Below are 23,280 nucleotides of genomic sequence, written 5' to 3'. Positions count from 1 at the left end.
GCCATCTTCCTGCTGTCTGGACACTCGATGGAGCACCTGGTCTCTATGACAAGGGTCTCCATCAATGCTGTCAATTGACAGTGTAGACTGTGTACTGGGCCCAGCAGAGAATGGCGGTAGAACCTCTTCCTTCTGAGGACACCGTAAAGTGTCAACCCCCTAAGGCAGGTGTGGGCTTGTGGGGGAAGCTCCTTATACCAGACCAGTAATTAGTGTCCTTTTCCTACAAGGACGTTAGTTCTACAAAAGCACTGACCCCCTCTGCCTTGTCCTGTCCAGGACCCCAAGAGCCCAGTACAGTGCCGGAGCCTTGTAGAGATGCTGAATTTCTTCTTTCTTTCTTAGCTCCATTCGAGGTGGCAAGAACCATGCAATTCTCCAACTCAGCCAGGGCAGCACATGAGAACTTTGACTATTCGTTCAATATCATCCTCATCGGGGACTCCAACGTGGGGAAGACATGTGTGGCGCAGCATTTCATATCCGGGGTCTACACAGAGACACAGCGGAGCACAATTGGGGTGGACTTCACCGTACGCTCCCTTGAGTTCGACGGCAAGAAAGTGAAGGTCAGAGGGGCACGGGATCGGTTCTCCATCTTGTAGCCAGGGTTCCTAACATGAAATCCATACCTGAGGAATAACAGGTTTAAATATAAAACACGAAATCATAAAAGTACCAGGAAAAAAACGAAGGAGTATTTATTTTTATCATTGTGGAATGAGGAAATTGACCTTTTAAGTAAGTCAGGAACCCAGAAGCCATAAAGAAAAGAATTGCTCAATCTAACTATCTCAGATAGATAACTATATATAAAGGTCAAATTTCTACATAGTCGAAAATATCAGGGGTGCCCAGTTAGCTCAGTTGGTCAGAGTGTGGTATTAATAACACCAAGGTAGCCAGTTCGATCCCTGCATGGGCCTCTGGGAGCTGAACCCTCTAAAACAAAATATATATATGTGCCAAGTCAAAAGATGAATGATAAATTGGAAGGGAAGATTTGTAAATATGGGACTTAAAAAAGGGCTAATTTCTTTAATGTGAAAAGCGCCCTGATAAATATCTAAGGAAAAGATCAACAACCAATACAAAAAGTAGGTGATTCACAGAGTGAACAAAACTGCTATTTCACAAATTTTATAAGAACCAGCTCATAAATTTATGGAGTGATGTAAAGGTGCTTATCCTCGCTCATAATTAAAGAAATAGAAAAGTGAGATACTATCTGTTACCCATTTGATTAGAAAAGATCAAAAAGTGATGCTGAATATGTGTAATAAATGGATCTTGTTTGGGATCCTGATTAAGTAGAAACAAAGTAAAAAGACATTTTGGAGGAAATCAGGAACATTTTTATATAGACTGGGTATTAAATGACACAAAAGGATTACTAAAAAGTTTATTAAGAGTGATAATGGCATTGTGGTTATGAAAGAAAAACTCCATTTTAATAGGGACATATATTAATATAAGTTGGGAAGAAATAACATGACGTCTAGGATACCTCAAAGAGATCAACAGAAAGGACTAGATGAAACAAGAGCAGCAAAATCTTGATAATTATTAAATCTGGAAGATGGGTATATGAGTGTTCATTGTTCTGGTCTCTCTAGTTTTGTGCATTTTTGCAAACTTTAAAAAATAAATGGTGGAAATAATGTCAGAGTCTGAAGAAACAGACACCCTGAGACACTTTTGGAGGGTGTATACATCAGCGCCATTGCTTGGAATGGTAATTTGGAAGGTGTTACTATGAGGACACACCTAAACATGAACAGCTGAGTCGTCCGTTGAAACCAAAACAGTTCCGCCAATGCCATCACCTATGCCAGTGTTACTATCAGGGGGCAGGCTCAAAAGATTAAACCCCAAAATCTGGACGAAGGGATGACTGAAGTGAGAAGGTAAAACCACACCAGACCCCAGGACAGTGGATTCCCCCTCTCTCGTGTCCCTGACGTGCTGGTCCCCAAACCAAATGCCCATCAAATTCGCCCTAGGGAGAAACTGGAAAATAAGATTTGCGGGCCCAGCCCAGACCTATGGAATCTGGATATCTAGAAGTGAGTGACACCCAGGCAGCTGTATTTTTCAGACAACGTAAGTGAGCAAGTTCCCATCAGACATGGGAACTCCTGAGGCCATCCCCTGTCCCCCCCTTCTCCAGATGCAGGTATGGGACACGGCCGGCCTGGAGCGCTTTCGGAGCATCACCCAAATCTGCTACCGCAAAGTCGACGGGGCCATCATCGCTTACGACATCACCCAAAAGTCCACATTCAAGTCCGTTCCTTCCTGGATTGATGAGATTAAAAAACACGGAGCGGAGAACTTGGTCATCATGCTGATCGGTATGTCGTTTGCAAAGGGTTTAAACCTGCATTTCTGGCCACCTCTGCTGATGGTGAGCTTTTCATGTGTTTCTGGAACGATAAAAAGTACACGTGGTGGACAGGACCTCAGTAAGCATCTGGCCAGAAATTCCCATCAGGTTCACTTCACAATTGGGGGGTGTGGGTGTGAACTGAAGAACACAGACTCCAAGGCCCCACCGTAGAGTTTCTCACTCTGGGGACCTGAGATGGGTCCCAGGCCTCTATGCGTGGGACACGCAGCTAATTCACTGCACACTCTGTGTAGACCACACAGGAAGTACTGTGTAGGTTGAAGTTCACAGTCAAATGGCTCCACGTCCCCAAGGGAACCCCTTAGGTAACTGTGACTGACAACACCCTTGAATGACGTCTTACACCTGTTAACATCCTAAGTGAATCTTAAGACCAACACCAAAACTAACAGCAACTGCGAGTACACAACGTGCGCTCACAGCTTGAGATGTAAGAGGTCCTGTGGTACATTCAGAAAAGTGTTAACGTTTCTGTCACTTCTCCATAGTGTTAGTTTTGTGAGCAGGGCGGCCTTTTCCTCCCTCTGAGTACACCACTGCTTAGCAAGTGGCCACTTCATTTTGGCAGCTGGCTTAGGCCCTTGCTACTCAAAGTGTGGTCTGAGGACCGGCGGCATCAGCACCGCTTTTGAGTTTGTTAAACGTGCATGATCTCAGGCCCATCCTGGAAATACCCAATCAGTCTTCATTTTAACAGGATCCTAGAGAGAATCCTACGCAAATATGCAGACCGAGAAAGAGCTAAACATACCGTGTCTAATGGATTATTTATCCATTGAGAAGCACATTCTAGCTCTGTGTCCAGTTACCCTCTGAGCCTTAATTTTCTCACCTATACTTACTGGGCAGGATGTAAAAATTTAATGAGATAATGTATACAAATTGCTTAGCAGTGCCCGACACATTGCAAGTGCTTAATAAGGCATAAGATTTCTTTTCTAGAAGGTTTGTTATTTTCAAGGAACTTACTCATTCATGTTTCTCAAATAATGGGGGGTCATGGTAAGGGAGTGTGTCCCTGGGACCTGGGAAAAGCCCGCAGTCGAGCCCTAGCCAGAGCAGAAAACACAGTGCAGCCTGGCCACCCACCGATGAGCAGGAATTGGGGATCCCCCTCTCAGGGTTGGACTCTGTGACCCAGCCCCCTTGTCCTCTGTTGTGCATCTATTTCCTCTGTCTCAGAATGATTCTCACATGCAGGATAATGTGGGCCTGCCGCACTCTCTCACCCCTGTACCCCCCTCACTGCATCTCTCAAAGCATCACCCCACTGCCTGCCCTTCCACAACGCCCCATTCTCTCAGTATCCACTAGCTCACATTTCTCAGAACGCAAATCCCATTCCCCGCTCCTTCTCTCCATGACAAAGCCGACCTGAGGACAGCAGGCCTGGGGTAAGGTGCCCACCCTGGACTGGACTAAGCAGCAGAGCCCGATGGAGGAGGCAGGCACAGGATGCAAAGCCTGGCCAGGATGGGCTGTGGCAGTCACTGCACACCTAGCCCACTTCCCGTTACTATCAGGGCTCCAGAAAGGACTTGTTATTTGAGAACCATTTTCTTTCCCCTAAGTCGTTGCTGTTTTGATTGGTAGTCGAGCCCCCATGTTATACACAGACTTGAAGACGTGCTGTTTGGGACTCACTGTGTTTCTCCTAAGTTAAAAAGCCAAGTCATTCCAGAGCCGAGACTGGGCTCCCCCTTTTGCTGCATCAGATCAAAAGCCCAGATTCCACAGCCCACTGCCAAAGCAGATGCCCCTCCAATTTAATCACCTCATTTTCTCAGAGGGGCTGTGTCTTGCCCACCTGGCAGGACCAGAAAAGAGAGATTAGTGAAGCCAAGAGGCAGCTTCCCATGTGGAGAGAAACTTCTCTTCTTGGGGGAGGAAGAGATTCCTCCTCTCTCCTTTCACTTCTTACCCAAAGGTCCCCTCTGGGACCAGAAACTTTGTTGATGTGACTTCTGATATAAAGGACACTTCTAACTGCAGAGTTCAGAGTTATAATAATAAACACTGACCCCAAAGAGCCGTATTTCTTCCCCAGCAACCACTTCTATGAAGCACCGAGGAGGAAGTGGCTGAGATTCCCAACACCCTTCATAACAGCTGCTTCTGCCTAGCAGGGCCCCGCCCGCCAGGTGCGAGGAAGAGGCTGGTGACAGGTGACATTTACTAAATACTCAGGAGGATCCAGGCACTGTTCTGAGTGCTCTCCTGGGCCACGTCTTTTAATCCTCTCAACAATCCTAAGAAGCAGAGCTGAATATCCTCACTCCCCAGATGAGGAAACCAAGGCATCTGGAGGTTAAGTGTCAAGTAACTTGGCCTCATGACCCGATGACAGGTGAGGCAGGATTGGAACCAGGCCGTCGGGTGCCCAGAGTCCCGATGGGTTCAGTTCCCTTCCAACTATTTCCAATAGCTGGTTAAGCCGGATTGTCACTCAGGGTCCCTGATGCTCTAATTTAGGCAATGTCTGCGTCTACTCTAGTGCCTGGACTTCAGGGTCAGACATATTAGGGTTCAAATCTCTCTCTGTCTGAACTTGGGGTTGTAACTGACTCTCTTACATTTCTACATCCTTGTCTATAAAACTGGTACGGACTTCAAAGTGATTGTTGACTTGAAAGATTAAGTAAGGTCACATAGAAAGCACTTAGCACAGTACTAAGTACTCCATGAAGGGAAGCTGCCATTTCCTGCAGAGCAAATATGAGAGACTGCTGTGCTCTGCCCAGGGCTCCGAGGCCCACTGGGTGAGGAGCTGAGCCGACAGGGAGGGACATCCGGGACCCCCGGGGAGGAAGGAAACCCCACTAAAGGTGGCTCCCATAGATGGGAAGAGAAGGTGTAAATAACATGCATCACCTCACTGAGGGAATGAAGCAGATCTGATCACACTTGCGATATTCCCAGGAACGTGGGCTGGATCTCCTTTCCTGTAAATTCCCGAGACTCCCAAAAAAAACTGCAGCAGTTCTTCCTCAGGGCCTGGAGCCTGCCTGCAAAGCAGTCCTGCCTCCAGGGTCCCCTCCTCTTGGACGTGTCTTTGGAAGCCAAGGCGTTTCTCTCACTCACAGCCTCCCTCGCTGGCTCTCCCCCAGCCAGCACCATCCTTGACTATTAATTACTCTGCTGCAGAAACAGATGGGGCAGAGAGGGTAATAAATGAGACTGCAGGATTTCCAGGAATCTCACAGCTCTCTTGATATTTACACCCTAGTCTGTCTTTTGTTATGACCATCTCTGCCCCACTTCTTCATTTGCTCTAAAAATGCTCCCACAGGTGATCTGCCTGTGTCCCCAGTATCCCCATTTATGACGCGTCTAATCCCAAGGGCTGACACATGGGGCTTCCTGTTTTCTGTCACTGGCCTCCTGGCCTTAATCTTGAAAAGTCAAATGTGTTGTTCCCTCAGGACAGTGTCCTCGCCCCTCACTGCATTTTCCATTCAGCCCTCATTCCTTCACACAGTGTCTCTCTCTCTCCATGATTCCTTCAGCCCCTGATGGCCACCACGTCACCATCACACAGATGTCAGACAGGACCGCATTGACCTGTAGTGTTCCTCCTTCCCTGGCCACTGGCAGGAAGTCCCTGTTTAAAATCCTCTTTGGTCCCCGATGCCCTCAAGATAATTCACAAATTCCTGAACAAGGTTAGCAGCTGCCTGCTCTCCCCCTGGAGGAGGTTGTCTCATCTCCTCATCCCCTCTGCTTCGTCCCTAACTTCTTACATCCGCTCCGTCAGAGTAAGGGTTTAGGAGGCAGCTTCCTTCTGTAGGTTACACTGGAAGTCTTCTCATAACTCGCTTCAGCATCTGGTCTTTGCCCCTCAGGATCTCAGGCAAACCTTTCACTGAACTCTTGTGATTTTTACAGGTCCACGATCTCTTGGTGAAAAAAACCCTTAAGGCCCAAGATTTCAGAGTTCAGAATTCCTCGGATCTTAGAGGGTACATTCGGGGTTACACAAACCCCTCGCCATGGTCTGGGCCAACACCCCATGGTCAAGCGTATGATCGTTTATGCACTGAAATGTATGAAGTCACACAAAGCAGGTTGAGTAAAAACTCCTAATGGTCAGTTAGGGCAGAATTTACCATCAGATGAATTACCAAAACAACGCAGGGGTTCCAGAGGTTTTGGGATCGGGGATGTGGGTAAGGCATGGCTCCCCTGTGCCTCTACCAACCGGACCACTCACCTGACCCTTAAGATGTTATTTCGTGGCCTGTGTGGGATCGGTCAATTCTTGTGCAGCTCTTTCCGTGTCTGTGCGTCTCTCTCGCCTCCCTACAAGATGAAGAACCCCCTTCCTTTGGGGCAGGACGTCACCTCTGGGTGCCCACACAGAACACTTAGCAAAGAAGGGCTCACACTGCAGGAGCACGCACGTGGTTTCCTTCCCTCCACCAGGTGGCCAGGCTCATCCTGAGGGGTGCAGTCACCGGCCGCCGAGAGGCAGGACAGTGGACAGTCAATGCTGGTGTGGCGTCAGGGCAGGAGGGGACAATAGGTCAGAAAGGTCAGTCAATGTGACCCAGCCCAGAAGCCTCTGATCAGAGTGAGGGAGGCAGAAGGGGGTCCAGACTCCTGGCTCAGCGGGAACATCCCTGCCCCCACTAAGGGGCTCTCACACCTTTCTTCTAGAAGCAGAACTATGCCCAGGCTTAGACCTCACAAGCTATAAAAATGCACATAGTTTGTTGAACGTACAATCCTGAATTAGGTCCTGTGGCGGCTGTAACAATTTTCCATAAACTGAATGCTTTAGACAGAAATTTCTTCTCAGTTCTGGAGGCCAGAAACCTGCAATCGGTATCACTGGGTTGAATCAAGGTGTCAGCAGGGCCAGACTCTAGAGGCTCCAGGGGGGACATCTGCTCCTTGCCTCCTCCAGCTCTTAGGTGACTGACTGTCAGCATGTGCTTTATGTCACTTCCTCTGTGTGGCAGTCAGGTCTCCCTCTTATACAGCTGCACGTGGTCACATTTAGGGGCCACCCAGCTAATCCCAAATTATCTCCAACCCAAGATCCTTAACTTCATCACATCTGCAAAGCTTTCTCCAAACAAGGTAAAATTGACAGTTTTCAGGGATTACAACCTGGTGTCTTTGGGGCCATTTTTCAGCCCATCACAGTACCAGCCGGGGTAATGTCCCCTGAAACGTTTCTTGGATTTCACTTATTTGGGGAGAATTATTATCTAAATCCAGTTTTGTCATGAGCTGGTTGGTGACTCTGATACTGAGAAAGTATTTTGTCAATTTTTTTTATTGGGATATATTAACATGTGCAAGAAAAGTACACAAACACTGATTAATCACAAAGGGAATGGTTGTGTAAACACCACCTGGGTCAGGAAAGGATATTCCAGCACCTTCCCAGCAAGCCCCCTTCCTGTCTCTCTCAATTATCCTCTCCTCTCCCCCAAAGGTAAACACATTATGACCTTATGGTAAATACTCCATTTTCTCTATCATTTTACCACCTAACCCCACACCCCAAATGCTGCACTTCTGTTACGCTGTTGTTTCTGAACTTTATATCGATGGAATCATACAAATGTCTTTTTGTCTAAGCTTCTTTCCCTCAACATTACCTTTATGAGTTGCATCCACGTTGTTGCATGCAGCTGTAATCCATCTTTTTTATAATTTGTATAATATTCCTTTGTAAGAATACACTTCTCAACAAATATCCATTCTCAACAGATGGACATTTGAGTTTTTTGAGCAATTAGGAAAATTACTGCTCTGAACATGCTGGGATGTTTGCTGATGCACGTGGGCACGTATTTCTGTTGGGTACATACGTTGGAGCAAAAGTGCATAGTCTCATAATGGTCTTACTCTAGTAGATAATCTCGAACCACTTGCATATACATTTGTCCAAACTCCTTGAACGAAGTCTGCATTTAATTATCTGTAAATTGAAGCTTAAAAAAAAACACAAAAAAAAAATCCTTCATTATTCATTCCACAGCCCCAACCCAGGAATGCAGATCACAGTCGCCTCAGTTACACCCGGCCCCATCTCAGTGCCCAACACTTTGTAATTGCGGGAAAGAGATAAAAGAGGAACAAGGTCTGAAGGAAAGAGAGAAGACTGAGAGTCCGTCTGGCACAGTCTTTAGCCTGTCAGACTTAGAATGACGGTCCCTCCCAAGAATAGAGGCTCTACCTGCCCAGCCAATAATAAAATGCACACCTCCGGCCCATTACTTGCAGCTTTTAAAGATCTTACCGAAGACGGAATTAAGAGAGTGGTTCTGTTTCCATTCATCTGTGCTTTCATTTTCAGGATGTTTGCTCTCAAATACTATATGCGAATCAATGCATATTTGCATGTTGCTGAACTAACATGTTCTTTTTAAAGTTCATCTTTTAAAAACCAGGGTAAGTTACTCAGTGAAATATTTGGTTACCTCTTGCTCGCAGGGAACAAATCTGACCTGTCGGAAAAACGGGATGTTCTGTTTGAGGAAGCCTGCACGCTGGCCGAGAAGTACGACATCCATAGGGTTTTGGAGACATCTGCCAAAGAGTCTAGGAACATCGCTGATGTCTTCATGCTCATGGCGAAGGAGCTGATCGCCCGGAAAAGTCTTCCCCTGTCCGAAGAGAGCGCCCAGAACAACCTCTCGCTGGACTTCAGTCCAGAACTTAAGGACCAGGGTCCGAGAGAAAAGACCCGCTGCACTTGCTGAATATGAGCACGAAGCAGTTGCACCCATCACAGGCCACCTCTGAAACCAACGGTAGCCGGATACCTAGTGTCCGCTGGGTAGCATTTCAGACCCAGGCGTCGACTGGCCGCTAGTCTTCCATCCCTCCCGCCTGGATGGGCAGCACGTCTGCCTCCATTCACTCCAGAGACCGTGACCCAGGACAGGTTGTGGCCTCTGGAGTGAATGCGTCTTGATTTTGCCCTGGACTTAAGGCACGTAGGTACGAATAGGAGGTTTGCTCTTTATCATCTTTTCAAACTTTTCTGGCTCCCCAACCCTTCAACTGTTTCTACTGAATTTTGTTTCTCACTTGAAGAAGAGGGTAGTGAAAGTAAAAAGAAAACGGAGTATCAAGAGAGGGGAGAGGATGTTTGGAACATTTGGGAACATTTTAAAATGGCGCGGGCCTGGGAGGAAGGGGGAAAGCCTGCAGAGCTAAACCAGAATGCTGTTGACATGTGGCTCCTGACATTCACACCTCAGGGTTTTAGTTCAGGGAGCAAAGCCATTGGACATAAAGACCATTAACACCATCTTGCCAAAGGGTCAGGAGCCATGTGATGGAGAGAGCATTGGACTTCACTTTATCCTACGTGGGTCAATTGACCACCCTCCTAGGATGTGGGAGGTGTCTACAATTTCTTCCTAAAACACCAAATTAGGCGGTGGATCAGAAGTCATTTCTGAATTGAAATTAAATTGGCTTATAGATGACCAGCAAACCAACAGTAACACTGTTGTGTGGCCCTGAACGTGCCACTGACCCTCCAGAACCTGTGGGTAACACCGTGTTTTCTTCAAAGTTCCCGGATGGTTGTTACTGAGGTGTGTCTTGCTGGCATAATAAGAACCACAAGGGCTGGTCTGGTCACAACACTGGCTCCAAACAGGGAAATGTCTGTGGGGGCATTTCCTCAGCCCAGATGAGTGTCCCCAGGTATTTCTAGCCTTTAGCATCACCATGCACAGGCCTCTGAGACTCACAGGCGGAGTGTGGCTGTTGAGCACTTGAAATGTGGCTAATTCGAATTTGAGATGAGCTCTAAGTGTGAAATACACACCAGATGCTAAATGCTTAGTACCAAAAAAAGTATCTCCCTGATAATTTTTATATTGACTGTATGTTGAAATGCTATTTTAGATATCCTAGGCTAAATAAAATATATTCACATTTCACCTGGTTCTTGCTTTTACTTTGTAAATGTGCCTACTCTAAAATTTGAAATGACTGATGTCAGACACCACTTATTGGACAATACAACAGATTGATGGTTCTCACAGTGTCGTTCACCAACCATACATTTGCAAGGGTCGAGGGGATGCTTGTTACAGATTCTTGAGACCCAACACTGACTGACTGAATCAGAATCTTTTCCCTTATCCACACTTGCCAGGTGATTCTTCCCCACATTGAAACTTAAGAACCATGATGACACAAAGGTTAGGTGAGGACCAGAGCGGGATCACAGAGAATTAAGGACACGTTAATTCATTTCAACATGCATTCATTGTTAAAATGAACAAGCGACCATTCAGAAAATGAGAGAAATTGAGTTATATGAGTGAGAAAAGAAATGCATTTAAGTAGATGAGCCTTTTTCACAAGCATTTTATTGTTCGAAAAGGTTACGGGGAGCAGGAACTCACAAGCCTGGTCAGGAAGTCTGTATCCAGCGTGGTTTTCATGGGAGGCAACAAGCAGACAGTTGTTACACAGGGAAAGGAAAATGGAGTAAATCAGGGGAGAGAGTGAGCAGAGAAGACAGGTGAGATTCATGCCTCACACCACTTGTCCATCATTTCTCTGCACAACCAATACTCTGCAAACCTCATCAGCCTCTAGGATTAGGCCTCTGGGGATTATCTGGAATTAAACATTCCTACCAACAGGTTAGACATGTGAGAACAAGGTCACCTGAACACCAGTAAGCCGTGATTGGCCAGCCTGGGCTTCTGGTGGGATTACAGGGCCAAAGCAGAAACCCTCAAGAACACTGGAAAGAGATGCGAAGGGCCTCCCAGTGCAGCGGCCTCAGTGGACTAGCGCCCCCAAAGGTCGGCATGAGAAAGAGGCACAGGAGTCTCTGAGGCTGTGCACCATGGTCCCGGGCGCTGTGAAGTGTGACAGGCAGGCGCCTTTACAGCTCTCGTATAAACTGCATATTAACTGAATTCTGGCATTTTCCTTTCAGCCCCCAAATGATATGGTTGGTATTAAATGGCTTATGTGAAATTAAGTTCCAAAATGGACACTTTGGAAGAATAAAAAGGTTTTAAATGTCTGCTACTGTCAAGTACGTTTCCATGTGTGAGAAAACCTTTCAGTTAGTAATTCTTTGTTCATAGATTATTCCTGACCTCTTCCCCACTCTATTTCTGGAAAGATCCATCTGTAGTAATAGGACTACTAGTACCATAGTATTAATAACAGCAAACACAAACAGCAATTACTGTATGCCCAGCACGGGACCACACACTCTTTATACGAACTCAATGCGTCCTGGCAGCCATCTTTACAGTAGGTTCTATTTACGATTCCTGTTTCTAAAGTAAGGAAATGCCACCCCCAGAGAGTCAGGCCACACAGCCAGTGCGTGGCCGAGTCAGGACGCAGACCCAAACGTCCTGGTCCCAGAGCCCTCTTAGCAGTTACGCTACGGTCCCTCTCAGATAATCACCAGCATCAGATCTGGCTCCACCACAGTAACCTCTCCTCATCACACACACACACACATACACACACACACACACACACACACACACACACAGAGACTCATTCCAAGGCCTACTCGCATACGTACATGTCAACATCATAAAAAGCCCAAGGGGAGAGGACGAGTGGGGAGGGGAGGGGTAGAGACAGGATAGCTGGTGGGGTGCACGAGGCCAGTGCTACCTGACTGCAGGGGAATATGGGGGAGCTGTGCCTGAAACACGCCAGGCCCAGCCTGAGTCCACGTCCTTCTGATCAGGGATGACGTGGAAACTAGGGTTCACTCACCCAAGGCAAACCAGGCTGTTCTGTCAGCCAGGAGCTGAGCCATTCTAGCACCGGGGAGAGTTAGATGGAGAGGACGGGGAAGAGCTCTGCAAAGCAGCTCATCGTGTGCCCCGCGGGTGGTTTGCAAACCTCCGGGTGACAGACGAGAGGTTCTGGGGGTTCGTATCAAGAAAGGCACTAATAGCACTTGCTTCCATTCTTCATTTTCAGAAATATCAAGCTGTTCAAGAGCCTTTGATCACTTATTGCGTGAACAAGCACACATGCTCACGAGATTCACGTGGCTGGTCTACCATTCAGCAGAAGATGGCTCCCTGCTAAGGTGGTTTAGACATCATAGATATTTTGTTTTATTCTTGGCCATACATTGTTTAATTTATTCCCCCAAATAACTCCTAAACACTGGAAACACCTGGAATGCTGAAGTGAAAGTCCAGAGCACAGAATAGGGGATAATTCCACAGAATCATCCAGAGATCGCTCTTCGCCTGAAACATAAATTCTATTTACTGGAATATAAATTATCCAAACAAAATGTGTTAACATTTTTAAAAGTTGTTTGCAAATAGCAGTCTGAAACTTTCTCATCTAATTTAGAAACAAAGTTCCAATTGCAAAAATAAAATTTATGGGGGGCGGCGGCGCGGTAGCTCAGTTGGTTAGAGCTTGGTGCTCTTCACAACAAGGTTGCCGGTTCGATCCCCACATGGGCCTTGTGAGCTGCGCCCTGCACAACTAGATTGAAACAACTACTTGACTTGGAGCTGATGGGTCCTGGAGAAACACACTTAAATAACAGTTTAAAAATCAACCAATCAATAAATGAAGTAAAATTTATAACAGTTTAAAAACAACAAACCAGTTACTTAAGCACAGAATACAGGCGTTCGCCCTATCAGACCACGTGTTTGGGTTGCACATGACTCTCTACATTTTAGTGTCTATTTATTTCCAACTGAAACATGGGTTATTTTAACATTCAGCAATGTCCCAACATAAATGAAAACAACATGCACAGGATGTTTAAGTCCTGCCCTGCCCTGGCCTTTACAATATGAACCTGGCAAGTCCTTCCCCCATTGGGGGGCTTTAGTCTTCTCCACTGAAAAAAGAGGACGCGTCTGCATCCTGGCTGCACTTAGGATGGGCCACAGCGCTTCCCAAACATGCAATTCCCAGGCCCCAGCCCCGGAGCTGTGCTTCAGCAGGTCTGCACTAGGATCCAGTATTTTGTGCAATCACTTCAGAGCACAGAGTGATTCTCACCAGCCAATTCACAGCCTGACACCTGGGCATCACAGACAGAACTGATCTGTTATTCCTACCAGCTCTCCATGCTCAGCACCTAACACCATAGGGGCCACTGACCACAGAGATTTAAAACAGACGTGGAAAAGCCAAAGAAGCCCCACTGCTTTCGGCAAGTTTCTGCTGATCAAACGCAGGCTGTTTACCTTGCTGTTTACCTCACCTGGCCCAGTCTTCACCAGCCCCACCCTTCTTACCACGCTCCCTGGAAATCTAGACATGCAGTTAATAAACTTTGCTGTATCACAGCGGACTCCTGCTTGCCCCCCAGATAAGCCCGCTTCCTCAGGGGGTCTCTCAAGGAGACGCAATCTCTTGTCTCACGTCCACTTTTCCTCCTTACAAAGCCCCAGCTTCTTTGAAACTCACTGCCGGTTGTCACCTACTGACCTCGGCCCTCGCCCCTCATGCAGACAGCTCCGGCCCCACCTTCCCCCCACCACTGCCTGTCACCTCAACATCCACGCAGGTCCTCTACCACTTCCCTGTCCTCTCCACCACCAGGCTCTCCCTCCACCTCACAACAGAAACCCACTCCATGCTCCACACCCGCTCCCTGTTATGACCAGTAACTGAATCACCTCCCCAAAATGAATTCAAACATCCCTTCCTTCCAGAAAACTGCTGCCTTCCACACTCCCCACTCCAACAGTCATGTTTGCCTCAGCGAGGCTCTCCATTCGGTCACATCACCCTTTTTTCCGTTACCCATTATCCTCCTCTCGTCCTCATTTCCTTCTGCACCAACTTAGAGTCTAAACTATCTCCTTTATGGGACTTTTCTTCTTCGTGCCTCTGTCCTCCTTCCCTGCGCCCAAGCAGCTGATTTTTGCCAGAGAGAAAAATCACACACAGGCCGCTCTCACTTTTTAGATTCAAAACCGCAAACCACAAAGGTCACGCAACGCTGTCCGGCAAGCCTGCACTTCCCTCATCATTCTGCTCGCTCAACCCCTGAGACAAGACAGCGATTTCACACGTCTCTCTTTAAACTTCCCACCTCGCTCTCCTCCCTCCTTCATGTAGGACCCCAGCTTTCCGCTAGGACTCCCCGATCTCCACCTTAACTCACACACTCCAGGTTCCCAACAGGACATCCCAGGCTGCACACGTTCCAGGAGCAGCCCCGTCACACTCACACGTGCACAGATGAGCATATGACACACACTGTTCTGCACCATTTTTCCCTGCACTGATCAGAGGTTGGGGGACCGTCCACATCTTCACCTACAGCTGCCACACTGCAGTCTCCTTCCCACTGCACATCTGGTGGTTCCCCTTCCTGTGCCAGTAGATCGGGTGAGGAGGTGGGACGTTTCCTTCCTACTCCTGGCACCCTGCCTCACCCTCACCTGCCCCGCGCCCTCACTCACCACAATCACCCCACTCCTAACCCTTCCCGGACCCACAGAGCCCTTTGCGTTTGCCATTCCGCTGCCTGAAATGCTTCTCCTGGTTCTTTGCAAATGGTTTGCTCTTTGTTTTTCTTGGCTGGTCCTCTAATGTCATCTTCTAGGGGGACCTGCCTGGATCACCCTATTTGAAATGGTCTCCCTCACTTACGACCCCTCTCATTTCTCTCTGTTTCCTCCCTTCACAGCATTTCTCCCAAGCTGGTTTAAGTGCTTACAAGTTTATCATTCGTCTGTAAACTCTATAAAAGCTGTGGCTTTACCTGTGTTAAGTCCGCAGCTACCGTGTTTCTCCGAAAATACGACCTAACTGGAAAATAAGCCCTCGCTGATTTTTCAGGATGACATTCCCTAAACATAAGTCCTACTGCGTCTTTTGGAGCAAAAATTAATACAAGACCCGGTCTGATTTTCGGGGAACACGGTGTACCCCGAGCACCTACCAGAGCATTGAGAATGATCAATCAAGATGTTTGGAATGATGAATTCTCTGACCGACGGTCAACACCGGATGCCTGCAAAGGGCCAAGCACTGTGCCAGGCGTCTGCCAGGTATGACTGCATTTAGTTCTCACGTCTTACAAACGAGAAAACAGATTTTAGAAAGGAATATCTTTCTCTTAAGAGACGAAGTGAACACTCATACCCAGACCTGACCCTAGCCCCTAGGTTACACTGCAGAAGAGGAAAAGATTAAAATACAAAATCTCCCAAGTTGGGTAAAACACAGTAATTAGAAATATCTCACCTTAAACTTAGAGATACACTTATAAATCCAGGATGGAAAAACAACGCACTTTGTTAGCAATAGTGGTTCTCTTACACACTACACCCAAATGAGAAGGCATTAAATGGGCAATTACTTCACTCTCCAGACCTGTTTATGTTTGCAAAGTATGAAGATTATGTGTCCTCAGTGTACAGAGAGGTAGGTGAAAAAGTATTAAATGGACAGCTGAGTTCACCTATTATTATAATTTAGCATCCCAATGCTCTCGGCACTTATACACGTGTCTTTTTTATCCCACATTCTCATTTGAAGCCGTTCACCTGTACCACGTAAATCCTTTTATTTGAAACTCCTGTCTTTCTGTAATTTTTCTCTTGTCTGAAATTGTTTGATTACCACAGATGCAAAATCCCCAGCACTTACCTGTAAAATACTCTCACCTTATTCCAGGGTTCTCAAAACCACACTCTTCCTATGTATTTTGAACATATTACAAAGACAACTAGTTTTCAAGATAAAATCTGTCCCTCTCCTTGAAAAGGACTTAAACTCCAGTAAACAGTCATTGCTGTGACGTTCCCTTATCCCTGGCAAACAGGGACAAAGCAGAACGTTCAATAATACAGTTGCTCCTGACACCTGGAAAGCAACAAGACTTTGCACTGACTTTAATTTTATAAAAGTACTGTTTCTGGGCCATTTTCTGAAGGAAATCAAAGACACATAGGAGAATGATGTGATCTAAAGCCACACGTGGCCCACATAAAGGCGCTGAAAATTCAAGCTGGGATCCAAGACCTTCCACTTAACTCCTTTTAACCTCAATCTCCTCATGTAAAGACCGAATAAGATAACTACACATACAGAGTCTTAGTACAGAGCACGGCACACAGTAAACGTCCAACAAACGGGAAAGAAACCATTCAAGCACCAAGACAATGAAGAAACAAGACGGCAATTAAGAACGACATTTATTCAGCCCGGGAACATATGCTTCTCCGTATTAAGGTTTCAGTAAAAGTTAGCGTGACATCACCTACAATCTTACATTTCGGGAACCGCCAAAAGCCCCCGGGACACATTCCCATTACCCTCTGTCAACAACGAGAATAACCAGCCCTCATTCTGCAAACACTGCGGGAACGAGGGAAGTAACTGACCGCACTCCTTGCCTGAGGCCGCGGGACTCACCGAAACCCAAGCCCGTTACCCCCCCACACCCTCTCCTTTAGGTCCAGCAGCCCCTCACCGGGTCTAACTGCGAACCCGCACGAGCCCCGCCCCCGCCCACTCGCCTCTGGGCCCCCCGCCCCCGCCCACTCGCCTCTGGACCCCCCCGCCCCCGCACCCCGCCCACTCGCCTCTGGACCCCCCCGCCCCCGCCCACTCGCCTCTGGGCCCCCCGCCCCCGCCCCCCTCCCGCTCGGTCCTCGCCGCCCCCCAGAGGCCCCGCAGCACCCGGGGGCCCACGGGCCCGACCCGGGGTGGAAGGAGCCTGAGACCCGCCGGCCCTGCCCGTCGCCCCCGCCCACCGCCATCTCCGCCTCGCCCTCCGGTCTCCCGGGGCCCCGAGGACCGGGTCTCCCGCGCGGCGCCCCCATTCCCGCCCCACGCGGGGTTCTGCCCCTTCTCGGCTCGGACCCCACGGCCGCGGTTTGCACACCCAAGACCCGCAATAATCGCCGCGCTCTCTCTGCCCGTTCCGGTCACTCCGCTGGGCACCCTCGCCCGCCGGCCGCCTCCGTCGCCTGCTGGAAGCCTCCACCGCCACCTCAACCCCGACGCCGCGCCCAGGGTTTCCGGGCGCCCACGTGACCCGCGCCTGTCCCCGCAGCATGCTGGGAGTTGTAGTCCTACCGCGAGGGCAGGCGGGCGAGATGGACCCGGGCTGCTTCCAGAGGTGGGGGAGGCCTCTGTGGCCCCCGCTGCTGGGCGGCGGGGACGGATATTGGCCAGGATTGCTAGGAAAAAGGCAGTGACGGAGAGATAAGATATAATAGGAGGAGAAATTATGTACAGGTCACCATTTTACTAAATAGCTTTTTTTTTTTTATTAAATTTATTGAGGTGACAATTGTTAGTAAAATTACATAGATTTCAGGTGTACAATTCTGTATTACATCATCTATAAATCCCATTGTGCGTTCATCACCCAGAGTCAGTTCTCCTTCCATCACCACATATTCGATCCCCCTTACCCTCATCTCCCACCCCCCACCCCCCTTACTCTCTGGTAACCACTAAACTATTGTCTGTGTCTATGAGTTTTGTTTCTCATTTGTTTGTCTTGTTCTTTTGTTGCTTTTGGTTTATATACCACATATCAGTGAAATCACATGGTTCTCTGCTTTTTCTGTCTTACTTATTTCGCTCAGCACTACACTCTCAAGATCCATCCATGTTGTCACAAATGTTCCTATATCATCTTTTCTTACCGCCGAACAGTATTCCATTGTGTATATATACCACAACTTCTTCATCCATTCATCTATCGAAGGACATTTTGGTTGTTTCCATGTCTTGGCCACCGTAAACAAAGCTGCAATGAACATTGGAGCACACGTGTCTTTATCTCTAAATGTTTTCAGATTTTTTAGGTAGATACCCAGGAGAGGGATTGCTGGGTCATATGGCAATTCTATTCGTAATTTTTTGAGGAACCTCCACACCGCCTTCCATAACGGCTGCACCAGTCTGCATTCCCACCAACAGTGTATGAGGGTTCCTTTTTCTCCACAGCCTCTCCAACATTTGTTACTCAAAATAGCTTTTTTCTGCTCTTTGATTTTACAGAAAGTAATGTGCTGCTACTGATCTAACATGAGAGTATAAGCTTTGGTTGTCGTTTAATTAACTACAGTTGCCCATATCACAGGGCTATTAGTCTGCCAGTGTCATTCACTGTTCTACATCCCATTTCACCCACCCAGAAATGACGGTTAAGATCCTGGCAGTCTCAAGCAAAAATTAAAGACCTTAGAGCACACAACTCAACGAAGGTCCTTTACCCTTATGGGCTTGCTTTCAACTGTGGAGGAAATAAAATTTTAAAAATAGAAACTCTCCCAACCCAGAAAACCTCTCCACAAAGGTAGTACATTAGAAAACCGGTGTGTGTTTTTTTCCGTTTTTCAGATTTCCTGAAAACGTATTATCATAAAGAACGTAAGGTAAGTGTCGCGTCCAGCACAACACTGGTGGTGAGGGTGCCAGAAGGGGCGGCTTTGGGTTAAGTGTTTAAGAAAGAAACAGACTTAATGTAGTTTAAATCTCAGAAGGCCAGGGGACTCACAGTCATGAAAGACTGGAGCCCAGATTTGAGCCTACTGGTGGTTTTTATTGGTAATTACACAAGGGAATGTTATTGTTTTTGACATGGTCTGTGAGACTCATTTATCACGTTTTAGAAATAACCGAAACAAATTATGTTGATCTTTAAAGAGCCGAAGCAGAAAGTGCTTAAGGAGAGGTATTTGACTCTCTTGAGGGACAATTATTACATGTCAAAATTGTTTTACAGAGCTGAACAGAGAGAGCTTCATCTTATCACTCTAAAGACTCTTCTCACAATTAAGTGAGAGAGGAAAGCCAGAACCAACAGCGGCTTTTCCCAAGCAGGTGGATGGGGGGGGGGGGGCAAGGCCCCTTCCCAGATTTTTCTAAGACAGCTCTTTTTGGGGGTCCCCGCTGGGTACCACCTGTCTTGAGTTGTTTGCCACATGGAAATCTTACTCGTCTTTGGCTGCAAACCATCTTTTGAAGACCAAAGAGACGTGAGATAAAACATTGAGATAAACAAAGTCCGAAATAGACACAGTCTCAATGACTTTTCTCTCCTCAAGAAAAGACGGGGGCGGGGGGCAATCGCTAGGCTGTTCTGTGACAACAGGTAAGGAGCATGGAATAGTCTGATGGAAGGAACATGGGCTTTGAGTCAGGGGGTCTGGCATTCAAATTTGACTCTTTCAATCACTAGCTGTGACCCAGGGCAGATTGCAGTTTGAGCCTCATTTTTCGCAGCACTTTTTCCCTCTTTCCCTGTGGTGCTTCAGGAAATAGAGATGATAAAACAATTCCTGCCCTAACGAAGTTTAAGATCTGAAAGAAGGGGTGAGATAGAAAAGGGACGATAATGTATGCAGAATAGAATTTGTGTCTTGAGAGATGTTCAGACAGAGTCCTTTAGATACTCAAAGAGGGATGTAATGTTCAGTTGAAAGGAATTCCAAAGGGATCTCAGAAACAGTTTTATTATTGACAAAGCTTTAAATCAGGTAAAAGATTGCTGCAAAGACAGAAAGGAATCTCCCCTGTACAGAGCCAACCAAGCCCATGAAACCAATTACTAGCATGTTCTCAGGATATTCACCAGGCCCCAGGACTCAGGATATTGACAGGGCATTTGTCACACGTAGTTCATCCTAACTTCATCTGAACCTCAAGGCGGAATCTCTCCTTGGCTTCCATTACCATCAAGACATTTTACCGTTGGATTCCTACTTCTAGACGTTCTCCAAGTGCTGGGTCAGAAGAGCTGACTTTTTTCTTAACAGTAACTAGTACCAAAAAATGAAAACATTCGATGTCTAGCTCATTGACATTGACATCTAACGGGCTTCATTTCCTGCCCTCGCCCGTACATCTGTGGGGGGTCCTAACCTACATTTCATTTCCAAGACGCAGACCTATGACTGTGGCTCTCAAAACAGAAGTCTGCAGCAGCGGCATGTGGCACTGTCTTTTGCTTTCTTGGTCTACCTGCCAGACTCAGCTTTGTCTTACCCAAAAGACAGGTTCCTGAAAATTGATCTGTGAATGGAATTTGGACTGAGATCAATTATATTTGAAAGGTTATCTGAAGGGATCATAGAAAGAAGTGTTCCTGGATAGTGAACACATTGTACTCTTTCTCAGTGCTTCTCAATCTTTTTAGACCTCAACCCCCAGAAATCAGAAATACAGTTTACATCACCCCCAGTATATACACATGCATTTGTACAACTCACCCAACATTTCACAAAACAATACTGACCTTACAACATGGGATACATTCTAAATTTTTCCTAACCTCTCCTGTAAAAATGCAGGTTGCAACCCACAAAAATTGATTTCATGACTCATTAATAGGTCTGAAATAGCCCATGGTCTGAAAACACGATACCAGTGTAAATATTTTATCAATCTGGATGTTTCTTATTTGCATATTGTGCTTATAGCTTAACTGCCTGCATGGCACATTCTATAATATATAGTGGAGAAAATCTAGTCCCTATGCTATGAGAAGCAGTGACTCTTCCAGACTCTGAGGGGGAAAAACAGGTAAGGAAAATTCACCTCAGCTTTCTGCTTCTACTGCCAGCATAGGGATTAATAAATTCTTTATTTTCTCTGACCAAGAAATTAACCTTCGTTCTGTGGTAGATTGTTTGAAGGAGAGAAACAAACTTTTTTTCCATCTCTTTATTCCTGTACAAATTCAAAGCTCTTTTGGTTTCTTAATCGCCTCTTTGGATCCCCTCCCTTCTCTCAGTGGCTCATCAAAAAGAGTTATTCAAGTCCAAAAACAATTAAATTACTCGAGACCCAGATCTGTATCTGTTAAATGGTGTCCTCTCAACTAGCCCCCACGCCCCCACCTCAAGCCAAACAAGGAACACCAGAAAAAATCGGGGCCGAGGGCTGCATAAAAGAAAGTGAGTAGGAAGCAGGAACGGGGTGGGGTGGGGGTGTCTTACTAGGTATTGGCAGTTAACTGGCTAGTCCTTTTCCTTTGGCTTTGCAAAGTGACGAATGTTCGGAGGGAGAGCTGAGTGCGCAGGAGTGCAGGCTAGCACTTCACCTGTGCTTTGTACTCGAAGGTAGCTCTGGGCTCCAGGGCAGTGGGAGGGCTTGGCTTTCCTTTCACTTTCTCAGGCCGCCAAACCTGACACCTGGGGACAGAACTACAGTTCCCACCACGCAGTGAGGCAGCAGGAAGAAGGGGCACTGAGGGCTGAAAAGGAAAACAAGGAGAAAGAAAACCTTACCTGCTTGCAGAGGCGAGAGAGCCAGAGGTAAGTGACAGGTGAAGCTGGAAGGCGAGGGCTGCAGGATGCAGGATGGAGGATGGAGGGCCTCTGCGGGTGTACACCGAGCTTTCTCCTTGCAGGGCAGGTAGGCTCAGTTCAAGAGAACTTGTGTGGAAACCCTGAGGTCTTCCGTGGTGGGGGAGGAAACATGGAAGGAAGATTTCAGCTCAAGTCATAGTGATAAGACACCGGAAGTGGAATGGCTTTCTGTATTTGAAAAGTCAGAGGGAGAAAACAAAGTGGTTAGATTATGTCTCTGTGTGCTGGGTCCTTTAACCATGGGTGATTTCAGAGGTGTCCAAGAAAGGTACAGAATCCTTCTTCCTCCACCTAAACCTCAGGGTTTTTACATACAGATTGGATATCAGTGTCCATTTCACTTTTTGCATGACGAGATAGACTTGTCCTGCTCTGAGGCTTTAGAGAAAACCAAAGAATAAACCTGGGGGAAGTGAAGATGGGTGTCTCATGGCAAGAGCAATCTGCCTCACGTCCCATTTCATCATCAAATGGGATTAGGTCTCATGTGTTTTTATGAGACCCTTGGTGAAGAGACCCAACCAATATCCCGGGAAAGAACAGTTGAAGGACCTGGGGATATTTACCTGGAGGGGATATGCTTGTTGCTCCAAATATCTGATGGCCTGTCCTGTGGAATAGGAATCTGCTGGCACCTGGCATTTAGCATGAGGAACCCCGGAGAGATAGATTTGAAAGCCATGTAAGTTAGAGCTGAGCATGCACAATGAATTTTGTTGGACGTAGTGAGTTGCTCCTGACCAAAGACATTGAAGTACGGTGGACAGCTCAGCATAGATGATGAGGTGGGAATAAAGTTTCAGGTGAGTGATTGTGTTGGTCAGTGTTCCCCAAACCTTGTCATTAGAATAACCTGGAGACTGTGTGTGTGTGTGTGTGTGTGCGCGTGCGTGCGCGCGCGTACGTTCGCTCATGTTTTAAAATATAGTTAGCAGATCTGAGATGGGCTTCAGGATTATATGTATTTTTAATTATCTCCCCAAATGATTCTGATATAATTTGTTAGTTTGGGAAGCACTGTCATTAGAAACTTTATTTTCCAAACTATGTTAAAATAATGCCATAAATATTCTAGCCAGTTTTTATTTTGAAGGTTCTCAAAATCTGAATTTCCTGGTCAAGCAAAATGAGGTGCCAACCAGAAAAAAAGGCCACGTCACTCTTTTCAAACTGACTTCTTGTCAGTCCAATCTTGTCTGTCCCTGTTGCCGGCTGCCTGACCATTCAGTCTTCAGTAGTTGAGAGCTCTGCTCCCATGTGAAATGGAGACAGGATGACAGCACGGCATGTCCTCCAACTGATGAATGCCAGTTAAAACACTCCTGTGGGCATCTCTTCTGCCATCTTCCTGCTGTCTGGACACTCGATGGAGCACCTGGTCTCTATGACAAGGGTCTCCATCAATGCTGTCATCTGACAGTGTAGACTGTGTACTGGGCCCAGCAGAGAATGGAGGTAGAACCGCTTCCTTCTGAGGACACCGTACAGTGTCAACCCCCTAAGGCAGGTGTGGCTTGTGGGGGAAGCTCCTTGTACCTGACCAGTAATTAGTGTCCTTTTCCTACAAGGATGTTA

The 23,280-nt window shown here is 47.0% G+C and overlaps 2 protein-coding genes across 5 annotated transcripts in view; one reads left to right on the top strand and one right to left on the bottom strand.

The window, feature by feature from the left end:
• Positions 1-10,323, top strand: part of LOC141567575 (ras-related protein Rab-19-like) — a 35,058-nt gene extending 24,735 nt beyond the window's left edge. For all 4 annotated transcript variants that reach the window (XM_074315288.2, XM_088799891.1, XM_088799892.1 and 1 more), the window contains 3 exons: positions 346-569; positions 2,171-2,354; positions 8,858-10,323. In XM_074315288.2, the coding sequence (XP_074171389.2) occupies positions 369-569; positions 2,171-2,354; positions 8,858-9,126 (654 nt within the window). In that variant the 5' untranslated portion in view covers positions 346-368 and the 3' untranslated portion in view covers positions 9,127-10,323. The remainder of the gene's footprint in view (positions 1-345; positions 570-2,170; positions 2,355-8,857) is intronic.
• The window catches only part of SLC37A3 (solute carrier family 37 member 3), a 93,731-nt gene extending 76,324 nt beyond the window's left edge, over positions 1-17,407 (bottom strand). The window contains exon 1 of the mRNA XM_088799887.1: positions 17,262-17,407. The gene's annotated coding sequence lies outside the window, so the exon portion shown is untranslated. The remainder of the gene's footprint in view (positions 1-17,261) is intronic.
• Positions 17,408-23,280: the final 5,873 nt, after the last annotated feature.

This window comes from Rhinolophus sinicus, chromosome 8 (genome assembly GCF_057876585.1).
Source record: "Rhinolophus sinicus isolate RSI-liver-muscle chromosome 8, RSI-T2T, whole genome shotgun sequence".
NCBI classification, from domain to species: Eukaryota; Metazoa; Chordata; class Mammalia; order Chiroptera; family Rhinolophidae; genus Rhinolophus; species Rhinolophus sinicus.
This window is presented reverse-complemented; position numbering and strand designations above follow the sequence as displayed.